Source organism: Rattus norvegicus, chromosome 3 (assembly GCF_036323735.1).
Source record: "Rattus norvegicus strain BN/NHsdMcwi chromosome 3, GRCr8, whole genome shotgun sequence".
NCBI classification, from domain to species: domain Eukaryota; kingdom Metazoa; phylum Chordata; class Mammalia; order Rodentia; family Muridae; genus Rattus; species Rattus norvegicus.
In genome coordinates this window covers 29567384-29578978 of record NC_086021.1, presented here as the reverse complement: position 1 = coordinate 29578978, position 11595 = coordinate 29567384, and the positions used below count along the sequence as shown (strand labels likewise).

The window sequence follows — 11595 nt, the reverse complement described above, 5'->3', positions numbered from 1 at the left end:
AAACCCAGCAAGGCACAGTCCCTAGCAATGCCACTCCCAACCCCACCCAGGCCAAAGAGGACTCCTGACTGCTGCTTTTAGAAGTATGGTCCAAGGTCACTGTCCCCACAGGAGCAACAGAAGGGCAGTAAGCCACGAAAGACGGGGCTGGTTGGGCTCTGCTCTTTGTAGGTCTCCCAGCCTTCCCACTCAGCTTTTGCTTCAACTCCTCTCGAAGACTAGGCAGCAGCACCTGTCTAACAGCTACACTGGCTGGTCAGGGCTAGCAGGTCCCCACGCCCATCTCAGGCTGGGGCACGCAGTTCACGGAGGACTCTAGCTGCCTACAGCCCGTGGATTGTCCTGCTGCACCTACCCTGCACCACCGTCCTCAGACGGCAGGTGAGGATATGGGCGGCCATGAGGGAAGAGCGGCTTTCAGAAGCCTGGATCCAGGAGGGCCTTAGACCGCCCATCCACAACGCCAGATTTTCAGATTCTGTGGCTCCAGGTCCGAGTTCAGATGAGCAGGCGGGGAGGGCTCCTCTGCTCCCAGAGTACTTCTACTTCCCTCTCTCCTGTTCCTGGATGGACCAATCAGAAGGTAGACCAGCAGGGACTGCCCCCCCCCCCCTCCCAGGGAGGACTGGCTGGCTTGTGGCAGCAACCAGAACACATCAGGAAGTGCACAGCCTCCCTCATGGCTCCACCCTTCTCCAGTTAGGGAGCATCTCCACACTCCCAGAGGCTCGCTCCTGGAGTGCCCATAGCCCAGGCAGCATCCAGCTGGCAGGTGGCTCCCACAGGACCCTGAGGTAAGTTCACCTTCCTGGAGGTGGGTGGAAGCCTGTGGTGAGTCTGCTGGGGACCCTGGAGCAGCAGTACCTACAGGCAGGTGGCCTCCTCCACCCTCACCCTTCATTTGATTAACCCTGGCCATGGCAGTATAGTCCTCCAGTGCTGGGCCATGTGGCTGTGGGGCTGGAATGGCAGGCAGTGGGCCCAAGGTTTAGAGAAATGTCTGTCCACTGAAGCCACTCACAAAGGCTTCACTTGTCCACATGCAGCTCCACACGAGTAAGCCCCTATGTTCAACTGGCCTGACTGATCCCCATCATGTGGCCAGAGGCCAGGCCTCATCCGGCAGCAGAAAAGCACAGGACTTGCCTAGCACCTGAAAAACTGGAGGGAAGCCGCAGCAGACGTCCAGTGTACCCCAGCCTAGCAGGGAGGCAGGCATGCTCCCACGGCCAACCCTTACTTGCCCTCCCAGAATAGCACCATGCCACAGGCTGTTGCATCACTGGCTACAACGGAAGGCCTGAAGGACTCGGAGCCTGTCAGGGAATGAGGAAGTCACACATAGGCCTGGCCCCCTGGCAGAGTGAGAAAGCCTCCCACCAACCTGACCCTCTTAGTCCCAATCTGGAGACTGGCCAGCCAGGGTCCACGCCACCCAGGGAGGTACTATGTAGGATGGCCAGTAGGGGCAAAAGCTCCCACCTTGAGGGTGTGCCAGGGCACTCCAGGGTAGAGGGCAGAAGCTAGAGCAGGCCTGTTGTACAAGGGCTATTCTCTTAGACCCCCAACCCATCCCTTCCCTGCATATCCACATGACTCAACGAAAGCTTGGGGTGACAGCAGCTTGGGGAAGGTGGGTTTAACAGGTGGCCTGAGGAGGGGCTTGCCTATGGACCTCTGCTTCCCCTCAGAAACTCTCCATGGAGCTGAGGAGATGAAACTGAGCCGTATATTTCCCTAGACTGAGTCCCTTCTGACCCTGCCCAAAGCCCTGCCCTGGCACTCCCAGGCCTGGGTCCTGTCAGGCTGACTGCGCCAGGCCCAGCAGGGAACAGAAGGTGGGCACTTCCTCAGCTGCTCTCCCCAACTGTACCACAGCCTACAGAGGACATGTCAGACTATGAAAATGACGACGAGTGCTGGAGTGCCCTGGAGAGCTTCCGGGTGAAGCTAATCTCTGTCATTGACCCCTCACGAATCACACCCTATCTGCGCCAGTGCAAAGTCCTGAACCCCGATGATGAGGAGCAGGTGCTCAGTGACCCCAACCTGGTCATCCGCAAGCGGAAAGTGGGTGAGGGCTGCTCCCATACCAGCAGGGCCCAGTCCCTCATCATCCCCACAAGACAGCCAGCCAGAGTCTGCTACCTCAGCCCCACCCAGCTCCATCTCCATGTAGGATATGAGTGAGGTCCTCCTCCCCTCTTGTCATGTCTACCTGCTGCTGCCCAGTGGGGGAAGGGAGTCCCCACCATTGTTCAGATCCTCAGAGCCACCAGAGTAAAGACAGCACCCTGTCCCACCTAGACTGAGACCTGCAGGGTGCCTTATGCAATGGCCCAGAAGGGAAGGGGGTGTCTAGAGCTTAGGTTATCTACCCAGAGTAACCATCCTAGCCAGCCCCAAGGGCCTCTACCTACCCAGCCCTGGGCCCTGACTCTGTCTCTTCTGCCTGAAGGTGTGCTCCTGGACATCCTGCAGCGGACAGGCCACAAGGGCTACGTGGCCTTTCTTGAGAGTCTGGAACTCTACTACCCTCAGTTATACAGGAAAGTCACTGGCAAGGAGCCAGCGCGTGTCTTCTCCATGATCATCGGTGAGAGGCACAGGTGTGGGTTGGTGCTGTGGGTGGACTCGGTGCTACTTGGCCCCGGCTCCTGTGATTGCACTGGAGTGACTAAGTCTGACACGAGCCTTCTGATGTAGATCAGGGTAGTGGTCCCTGGTGCCTCTCCGGTTCTCGGGAGCAGGGCCTTCCTGGATTGCTGAGGCCCTGCTGGTCTCCAGAAGGGGAGCCCTTCTCTGCTTCTCCTACTCACAGCCTAGAAATTCCACTGAAGTGGTGACCGCTCTGCAGTGCCATTTCTGCAGGGCCCAGTTGTCAGCCAAGGGCAGAGTCGTACAGTTTCCAGAGGGGACAGAGGTGTCCTCTCGTGGTGGAATAGCCACAGCCCTATCAATTCTCATCCATCTCACAAAGGTCACTGTAAGAGTAACAGAGGGCAGGCATGATGACACACACCTTTAACCTTTAACTCCAGAGGCAGCGACAAGCAGATCTCAGAGTGAGAGGCCAGCCTGGACTACATACATACAACATAAACACGTAAAACAGGGGCTGGGGGGAGACAGAAGGCCGACTGCAGTCCTGGCATGTGAGTGTTTGAGTCAGAATCTCAGTTCGCCTGTGAGGGACAGCAAGGCAGACTGGGCCTAGTGAGCACACTCAGTCTTGAGGGACCCATCCTACCCTCTGGGAGGCCAGGAGTGCTCCCTCTGTCCCTCAAGCTGCTGGTCTTCAAGCACACACTTGTAGACAAGGACGAGCACAGGGTCTGCAGGTGACAGCCACAGCTCCACCTGACACTGCATGGTCCCCAGACGCATCAGGGGAGTCGGGCCTGACGCAGCTGCTGATGACAGAGGTCATGAAGCTGCAGAAGAAGGTTCAGGACCTGACGGCCCTTCTGAGCTCCAAGGATGACTTCATCAAGGAGCTGAGGGTAAAGGACAGCCTCCTGCGCAAGCACCAGGAGCGGGTGCAGCGGCTCAAGGAGGAGTGTGAGCTGAGCAGTGCCGAGCTGAAGCGCTGCAAGGATGAGAACTACGACCTGGCCATGCGCCTGGCTCACCTGAGTGAAGAGAAGGGAGCAGCACTCATGCGGAACCGTGACCTGCAGCTTGAGGTGATGGCTCACTCCACAGGCAGCGGGGTGGTCAGGAGGAGGCTGTGGCTGACTGGACCACCCGCAGGTGGACCAGCTCAGGCACAGCCTCATGAAGGCAGAGGATGACTGCAAGGTGGAGCGCAAACACACACTGAAGCTCCGGCACGCCATGGAGCAGCGGCCTAGCCAGGAGCTGCTGTGGGACCTGCAGCAGGAGAGGGACTTGTTGCAGGCCCGGGTGCAGGAGCTGGAGGTCTCCGTGCAGGTAGGAATACCACCGGTGCACACCAGGCCTCGCATCTGCATGGGCTTGAAGCTGGGCACACCAGATGGTACAACTGCAGTGGCTGTGGCACTGTGGGCCTCCTCAGCCAGGCTTATTGTTCCCTGCCACCTCCAGGAGGGTAAGCTACACAGGAATAGCCCATACATCCAGGTGCTGGAGGAGGACTGGCGTCAGGCACTGCAGGAACACCAGGAGCAGGCCAGCACCATCTTCTCCCTACGAAAGGACCTCCGCCAGGCTGAGGCCCTCCGGACCCGGGTAAGAGGCCAGGGCAGGCAAGCAATGCCCACTGGGATCCTGGATGGTGGGGTCTGGGACAGCTCACTGTCTCCCCTTTATCAATTCCTAGTACACGGTGGTGTGTCCACAGCTAAGGTCACCCTTTGGGCTTAGGTTAGCCTACTGTGGACTGGGACTCCAGTGTCTTCCTCATTACCCCAGCCAGCCTGGTCTTGTGTGCTCTGGGGCTGTTGTCTGTCCAGCTCGGGTAGGGGAGGGAGTGAGGCTGAGCGGTGCTTCCTGTAGTGCATGGAGGAAAAGGAGATGTTCGAGCTGCAGTGCCTGGCCTTGCGCAAGGATGCCAAGATGTACAAGGACCGGATCGAGGCTATCCTGCAGCAGATGGAGGAAGTCTCCATTGAGCGGGACCAGGTGGGTGCCACACTTGCATTCAGAAACTGAGAACAAGCAGTGCTGGGGTATTGGTGTGGCAGCCTTTGGAGCTGCTGCGGCCAAAGCATTTTTTTTATTTATTTATGCTCAAGGTAACTTGGCAGTGTTGAAAGATAGAACCTGGGGCTGCTCGTACAAATGCAGTCAGGTCTAACCTTACTCAAAGGAAGAGCTTATGTAGCAGGAGAACACTGCAGTCCCGGTGCTGGATAGGGAGGGATAGGTGGGAGGGAGACTTCAGTAGGGGAGAGGAAGCTGCCAGATGCATAGGTTGGGGGTGGGGAGCATTTGGTACAAGAGCTGGTGGTGGTTCCCGGGTAGGGGCAGTGGTGACTCACTCACACCTGTAATCCCAGCACTTGCAGGTTGAGACAAAATAATTACTGTGAATTTAAGGGCAGCCTGATTTACAGTGAGTTCCAAGCCAGTTTGGGGCCCAATGTGAGACCCTGTCTCAAAAAGCCATGTTTAGTAGTACATGCCGGTTCCAGCATTTAGGGGTAAAGACAAGAGAATCATAAACTCAAGGCCATCCTCAGCTACCTAGTATATATGAGGCCAGCCTGGGATAAGAAAGAAAAAACACACATTGTGTTCATTTAAGGACAGCCATGGATCCTGCTTTTGATGTCAAGCAACATCCAGAATTTATAAAATATGTCCCATAGGAGGGACGGAAACACACACACACACACACACACACACACACACACACACTGTCTGCTGGGAATGTAGGACTTCTCAGTTGGGCTTCCTAGGAACTGACTTGTGTGTTAATCACAGAGGTTTTTGGCTGTTTCTTTGCAGTGTTTTTTGTTTTGTTTTGTTTTGTTTTGTTTCTGAGACGAAGTCTCATGCAACCCAATCTTGCCTCCAGATATGGCATTGAACTATTGATTCTGCTTCTGCCTCCCAAGTGCTAAGGTTCTGGGCCTGCCCTATTCCACCCAGTGTTTGTTCACTTGTACTTCGAGCCCCAATGCTTTGAGAATCCCTCCAGTTCAGCAACTCCAGCAGCACAGCAGGGTGGTTGATGTCCCGCCAGGACCTCTGGTAGGGGCCAAGACCTATACTGCCAAATGAGAGCCAAGGTCCCTTGCTGAGGGTGTGGCCTTGGCCATTCCTACAGGCTATGACCTCAAGGGAAGAGCTGCATGCACAGTGTGCCCAAAGCTTTCAGGACAAAGATAAGCTGCGAAAGCAGGTTCGAGAACTGGATGAGAAGGCCGACGAGTTGCAGCTGCAGCTGTTCCAGACCGAGAGCCGATTACTGGCCGCTGAGGGCAGACTCAAGCAGCAGCAATTGGACATGCTCATCCTGGTAGGTCTCTGTGTCTGCTGTAGCTAGGGCAGTCTGGGCGATTCGGGAGCTGGGGAGAATGCGGGGTCAAGGCAAGATTCCTGAGGGACCATGCAGCCCAGAAGCATCCCCAGGCCTAGCCTGGAATGGCTGGTGCTCTGCTTGTGATCTCAGAAGATGCCTGGCCTTCCTGAATCCCATTTTTCCTCTTTAGAGCTCTTCATGGTGAAGTGACAGCCATAAATATAACCCAAGGCCCAGTCAGTCACACCACTCCAAGGACAGTGGCCTTGCCCCGGGAGTCACCTGGTGGCTTGGCAGTGTAGTGTTAAGAAAGACATATCTGGGCATATCTAGAGATATGTGCAGGGCTGCCCTAGAGGATGGAGCTTGGAGGGGGCTCTTATCTTGCCCTACATGCCCCATGCCCAGGTGCTTGGAGCCCCTACCGCCCACTGACCAACTCCCTTTTCTGTGGCCACAGAGCTCTGACTTGGAAGACAGTTCCCCCAGGAACTCCCAGGAGGTGAGTATGGACACAGAGTGGGCCTCTCCCTGTCCTTCAACCTCCACCTGACCTCACACTCATCTCCCATGTGGCTCTTAAACTGGATTGTCCCTTTTCTCTCGTTTTGGGCTGGATACAGGGAAGAGTGCTAGCCACACTCCACACCATTGCTTGTGAGCAAAGTGAAGCACAGACCAGCGCCCATCTTCTGTCCTCTCAGGGCAGAGGGTTTCATTCATGCTAGGGTTTCCTTTGCCTGTTGGCCTGACTGGGACCGAGGCCCTGAGGATCTCTATGCAGTGGGGTGACAGTGATGGCTGTGTCAACTGAGGAGCGAGAGTCAAGCGGGCGGGGGCTGGGCCACACCTCGTCCTGGAAGGGCAGTGGTGGCTTGTGGCCTAACTGGGTGGCATGTCTCTGTCTGGAAGCTTTCACTGCCTCAGGACCTGGAGGAGGATGCCCAGCTCTCAGACAAAGGTGAGGAGGTGGGGATGCCGTGTTCTGCCAGAGGCATCTAGGCTGCAGTCTCCTGGCCTCCCTAAACCCCAGCCCGTCCTCAGCACATAAAGCGGTGTGACTTACCTTGTCTCAGAATCACACCGCTCCAACCAAAGACGATGCTCCCTGAGGCAAGGAGAGGCAGTGGCAAAGGGCTGACCCTTAGGCTCACGCACCTAGAGAATAAGGAATCTGGTTTGAACATGGGTCTTAGATCTTAGGGTCTGTGGCTCAGAGGACAGTGAGTGTGGACGCCCCATCCTGCATCTTTCCCTCCCAGCCTTCTTCCTGCAGAAGGAGATGCTAGCCAGTATCCAGATGAGCTCAATGAGGAAGGGAACGGTAGCGCTATGTGACAGGGTAGCAAGCAAGGAGGTGGGGACCGCGCTATCCACAGTAGCAGGCTGCCAGACAGGCCACTCCTCTGATCTAACAGTTGGGGGACAGCAGTTGGGGCAGCGGAGGGTGGGTGGTGAGAGGGTCTAGTGCAGGGAGGAGCCCTGGGAGCTTTCGTGAGAAGTCAGACAGACTTCCTCAGCTCAGCCTTACCCCAGGCTATAACCAAAGGCAAAAGGGGAACAAGAGGTGTAGATGGAGAAGCATGGGCCACCCACCGCAGTCCCCAAGACCCAACCTGAGGCCACCAAGCTCCACATGGGCATACGAGGAGAATGCAAGAGTAGCCAGCTCTCTTGAAGGCACACCAGCAGTTAGGCACCATGAAAATGAGAGGGGAAGGGGCAGGGCTCTCATACCCCGAGTCCTCTCTGGATATAACTGTTTCTTGATATTCATAGCCCTCTCAGCACACCTTCTGCCTGGAGCCCTGAGCCTTGGTCTGCCTAGGGCCTGGGGCAAGCTGGCTCTGACCACCCGGAATGAACGTTCTTGTAACTAATATGGTGTACTTGCTCTACACTGAGGCTGCCCCTACCCCACCCATGGGAACCACTAGGCACAAAAATTTTGCCAAGCTAATGGACTGGGGACCTGGAGTCTTTCCTACCCATCTGTCCTTGTGTTTGGTGACAGTCAGCTTGGGAGGTATGGGTGAGTGATGGTAGGAGCTCTGTTGATGTAGCAGCCAAGGGCTCAGCCTGTTCCTATCTGTGAAGTGCAGTCTCCACTGGATTCATGTGGTGTGAGGGTCCCAGTCCAGAAGACTGGCCTAGGCCAGTGCTAGTTGGGCTGTGAGCAGAGGAAGGTGGTGACTATGTCAGCAAGCGAGCCACTGTAAGCACAGCTCTTCCTTTCAGGTGTCCTGGCAGACAGGGAGAGCCCAGAGCAGCCCTTCGTGGTTCTGAACAAGAAGCATCTTTCGCAGACCCATGTAAGGCTGACCGGGGTCCCCAAGAGCCCTGATGACTAAATGGCTCATCCTGGGGAGGAGGGTGACTCCACCTGCACAGCTGGGGATCACAAGGTCTTTGTAGTGCATGTGGTGTGTAACATGTGGGTAGTGTTTGGTGCATTAACTGGAGCCCCTCTTCTTGGACAGAACCCTAGATGTAGGGTGGTTGGACAGGGGAGGGAGGCAGTAATGTAAGGACATTCACTGCAAAGAAGTCTTCCACTCAGCCTGGCTGAAAAGGGGTGATTGCCCCATGTTCACTTATCTCGGAGTCCAGTAGACCCCAAGGCCAGCTAGCTTGGCTTCACACCTGCTGGAGTAACAGGGCTGCCGTGGTAAGGCCACGGTGTCCAGCTGCCCGCCCTGTTGTCCAGCTGCTGGCACCGTTCCTTCTACAGGACACGGTGCCCAGCAGCAGCGAGCCCCCGGAGAAGGAGCGGCGGCGCCTCAAGGAGAGCTTCGAGAACTACCGCAGGTGAGGGGCGGCAGGAAGGACGGCTGGGCGGGTGGATTACCTACGCTTACCTGCTCACAACCTGCTCACACTGCGGGTCCCACAGGAAGCGGGCGCTCCGCAAGATGCAGAACAGCTGGCGACAGGGAGAAGGGGATCACGGGAATACGACAGGCAGCGACAACACCGACACCGAGGGCTCCTAGAGGACCACGCCGAGGCTGAGCGTCTGTGTAATTGTGAAGGGATGCTGCGGGTTTTTTTACTGTACGCTACACATACGTTGTACAAGTATTAGAAAAAAATGCAGCCTAATAAAATGACCTCTGAGCTGAGCCTGTTGGTTGGATGTGCAAGCGGGGTGACACCAGGGGGCGACAGAATGCAGCGCGCCGGTGGCGGATGGAAGCTGAAGAGAGCTGCTTCCGGCCGCTGCGCCCATTTCCAAAATGGCGGATACAGCTTCAGTTGTACGGGGCGGTGCAAAAAGAGGTGGCCAAGAATCGTCGTGGTGACGGTGCCCTGGAACGGCATGTTGCGGACAGCGCTGAGCCGCATGCCGACACTACTTCGTAGTGTGAGGACCCGGGATTCCGGACCGCGGCAGCTTTGGGATTTGGGGGCTCGCCTAAAAACCGCGAAGAGACTTCGGGGCTGGGCCTGGGGCTGGCGGAGCTCGAGCTCCGCGCCGGGATCAGAGCATGCGGCGGCGCTAGGGCGCGTGAAAGCGGACCACTACCAGCTCGTCTACACCTGCAAGGTGGGCGCGGTCGGCAGCACCCAGCGCTGGCTGGTTTCCTGAAGGTATAGGGTTCCGGCAGAAGTATCCTTCGGACGGGGAGGGGGCGGGGTCTTTACAAAAGGGCTGGGAGGAAATGAAGCTATCTATGAGGGTCAGGACCTTCTAGGATGTCCCTCCGGGTGGAGTTAGCCCTAGGGAGAGACTTTCCTATGTGTACCTTGCCTGACCACCTCTCTAACCCAACTAGGTCTGTGGGACTCGGTCATCCAAGCACATCTCAAAGTTGGCCTATCACCAGGGTGTGGTCATCGTGACTTGCCCTGGTTGCCAGAACCACCACATCATCGCAGACAACCTAAGCTGGTTCTCTGACCTGAAGGGGAAGAGGTGAGGCCCGCTGGGAGGGGTAGGAGACTGTAGGATTGTGTGCCTTTATGAGCCTGGGTCCATCGCCTCTCCTACCTGGATAGCCCAGCTTCCTCCACGTGGATGATCTGGAAGCGGTTGAATTTGAACTTTAGATAAACTATAATCGGCCTCGAATATGGCAAACTAGTTCTGTGGCTCTACCGCTCTCGCTGCCTGACCTCTGATCTCTCCAGTGGCCTCATAACTTTCTAGTGGAGGCTTTTTGTGTTCTGCTAACTCAGGGCAGATGGAAGGGTATGTGTCAGACTGTGAACTGGCACTGGCCTTCAGTTGGTATTCTCACCTTGGGGAGAGCAGTGGGGAGAGCCAGGAGTCAGTTCGGAGGAGATTGGTCTATGGCTAGGACTGATGGTCACTGAGGAAGGATCAATGGCGGGAGTAGGACAGAGCCACAGAGGAGATAGCCTGTGACGAGTGTGCAGGCCTTGGGTCTCTGGTTTACCTCTTAGACCTGTGCTGCAGAGAAATCTCAGCTCTGATAGGTAGGAACAGGACAGAAGTGCAGGAATGGCCGTTACCTAGTGGCTGTTACCTGGTGAGAGGCAGGGCCAAGGCCCTTGGTGGTACACTGTACAGGATAGATGGCTTCTGAGGTGGGACTTGTTAACAGACACATTTGGTGAAGGTGCCATTAGGTGCCTGCAAGGTATTGGTGTCCTGGATGCTGGGACATGTGTTCCAGGCCCAAGATGACCATGGGATGCCCTTGAGGGAGCCCAGAGGAAGGCTGATGCTGCCCTTACTGTCTTATAGGAACATTGAAGAGATCCTAGCAGCCAGAGGAGAGGAGGTACGCCGGGTGTGCGGTGACGGTGCCTTGGAACTGATTCTGGAGGTGGCTGAACCACCTGCCACCCCAGAAGGGGGTGAAGATCCCACTCACCCCGGCAAGATGGACCAGAGCTGACCCCGTACACTCTTGCAACTGTGGACTCCTCCAACTTCAGACTCCAGTCTTCCCAAAAGTCTCCCCCTTCACTTGGAGCCTCTCCAGCCTGCTGTTCTCTGTCAGTAAACAACTGTCAATCCAGGTGCTGGGCCCGCACTCCTGTCTTTCTCTTCTGAAGTCAGAACAACTCTGTGGCTATAGGCCCCAGCCTCATGACCGTCCACCTCTTCAGAGGAGTCACTCTGTCCCTGTGCAGTGGTTCTCCTTTCTAAGTAGTGCTGGATCTGGGAGTTGAATTAGACTGTGGCCTTGGGCGGTTTTTGTTCCTCAGAGCATCTTTCTACTTCCTCCTCTATTACCTGCATCTCCCCCCACCACCACCACCTCCCACCACACACACACACACACACACACACACACACACACACACACACACACACACAACTGGTGGCTTCTGTTGTGTGAGCAACTGTCCAGCCCAGCACTGAGGCTTGGTTTTTGTAGCAAAAGAGGCTGCTGAGAGGCTTAGAAGGAGAGTGATCCAGGCAGAGATACCACACACACAGACACTCCCCCCACAAGCTGCCTGCACCTCTCAATTCTTCTTCCTGTTTCGAGCCCCAAGAGGAGATGTGTGGAAGTGATGAGGGCCACATCACGATTGCCTTGTGGTGTACTTCATCTCCTAACTTTGCTTGACATGCCTTCAGGATATTCTTGTGTTTAGGAAGTCAAGCCGATGCACAAACAGGCTTTTTGCAGGGGTTTCTGGGCCCTGTGACCTTCAACATTAATCAG

The 11595-nt window shown here is 56.1% G+C and overlaps 2 protein-coding genes across 6 annotated transcripts; both read left to right on the top strand.

The window, feature by feature from the left end:
* Window positions 1–576: 576 nt before the first annotated feature.
* Window positions 577–9072, top strand: Card9 (caspase recruitment domain family, member 9). 3 transcript variants are annotated; one of them, NM_022303.3, is given in 13 exon segments: window positions 577–794; window positions 1879–2074; window positions 2459–2596; window positions 3382–3686; window positions 3754–3933; window positions 4069–4212; window positions 4480–4605; window positions 5756–5947; window positions 6411–6452; window positions 6863–6911; window positions 8189–8262; window positions 8682–8758; window positions 8844–9072. In NM_022303.3, coding segments are annotated over 12 exon segments (1611 nt in total). In that variant the 5' UTR covers window positions 577–794; window positions 1879–1890; the 3' UTR covers window positions 8944–9072.
* On the top strand, window positions 9042–10938 carry Dnlz (DNL-type zinc finger). Of its 3 annotated transcripts, none has more exons than NR_024073.2 (3): window positions 9159–9541; window positions 9727–9866; window positions 10662–10938. NR_024073.2 is itself a non-coding variant. In NM_001130990.2 (3 exons), the coding sequence occupies exons 1-3, from the start codon at window positions 9270–9272 to the stop codon at window positions 10813–10815; spliced, it is 522 nt and encodes a 173-aa protein (NP_001124462.1). In that variant the 5' UTR covers window positions 9159–9269; the 3' UTR covers window positions 10816–10938. The 3 variants fall into 3 exon arrangements, 2 of the variants coding, with proteins under 2 accessions (XP_063139540.1, NP_001124462.1); NM_001130990.2 differs by having other exon boundaries at window positions 9159–9497; XM_063283470.1 differs by lacking the exon at window positions 10662–10938 and having other exon boundaries at window positions 9042–9501; window positions 9727–9851.
* Window positions 10939–11595: the final 657 nt, after the last annotated feature.

Coding starts and splice junctions, on each gene's coding strand:
- Dnlz (XM_063283470.1), top strand. CDS start 9,042: ATGCAGCCTAATAAAATGACCTCTGAGCTGAGCCTGTTGGTTGGATGT. Junction 9,502..9,726: donor CGTCTACACCTGCAAGGTGG/GCGCGGTCGGCA, acceptor TAACCCAACTAG/GTCTGTGGGACTCGGTCATC.
- Card9 (XM_063284517.1), top strand. CDS start 1,891: ATGTCAGACTATGAAAATGACGACGAGTGCTGGAGTGCCCTGGAGAGC. Junction 3,934..4,068: donor AGCTGGAGGTCTCCGTGCAG/GTAGGAATACCA, acceptor TGCCACCTCCAG/GAGGGTAAGCTACACAGGAA. Junction 6,453..8,188: donor CCCCCAGGAACTCCCAGGAG/GTGAGTATGGAC, acceptor TCTTCCTTTCAG/GTGTCCTGGCAGACAGGGAG.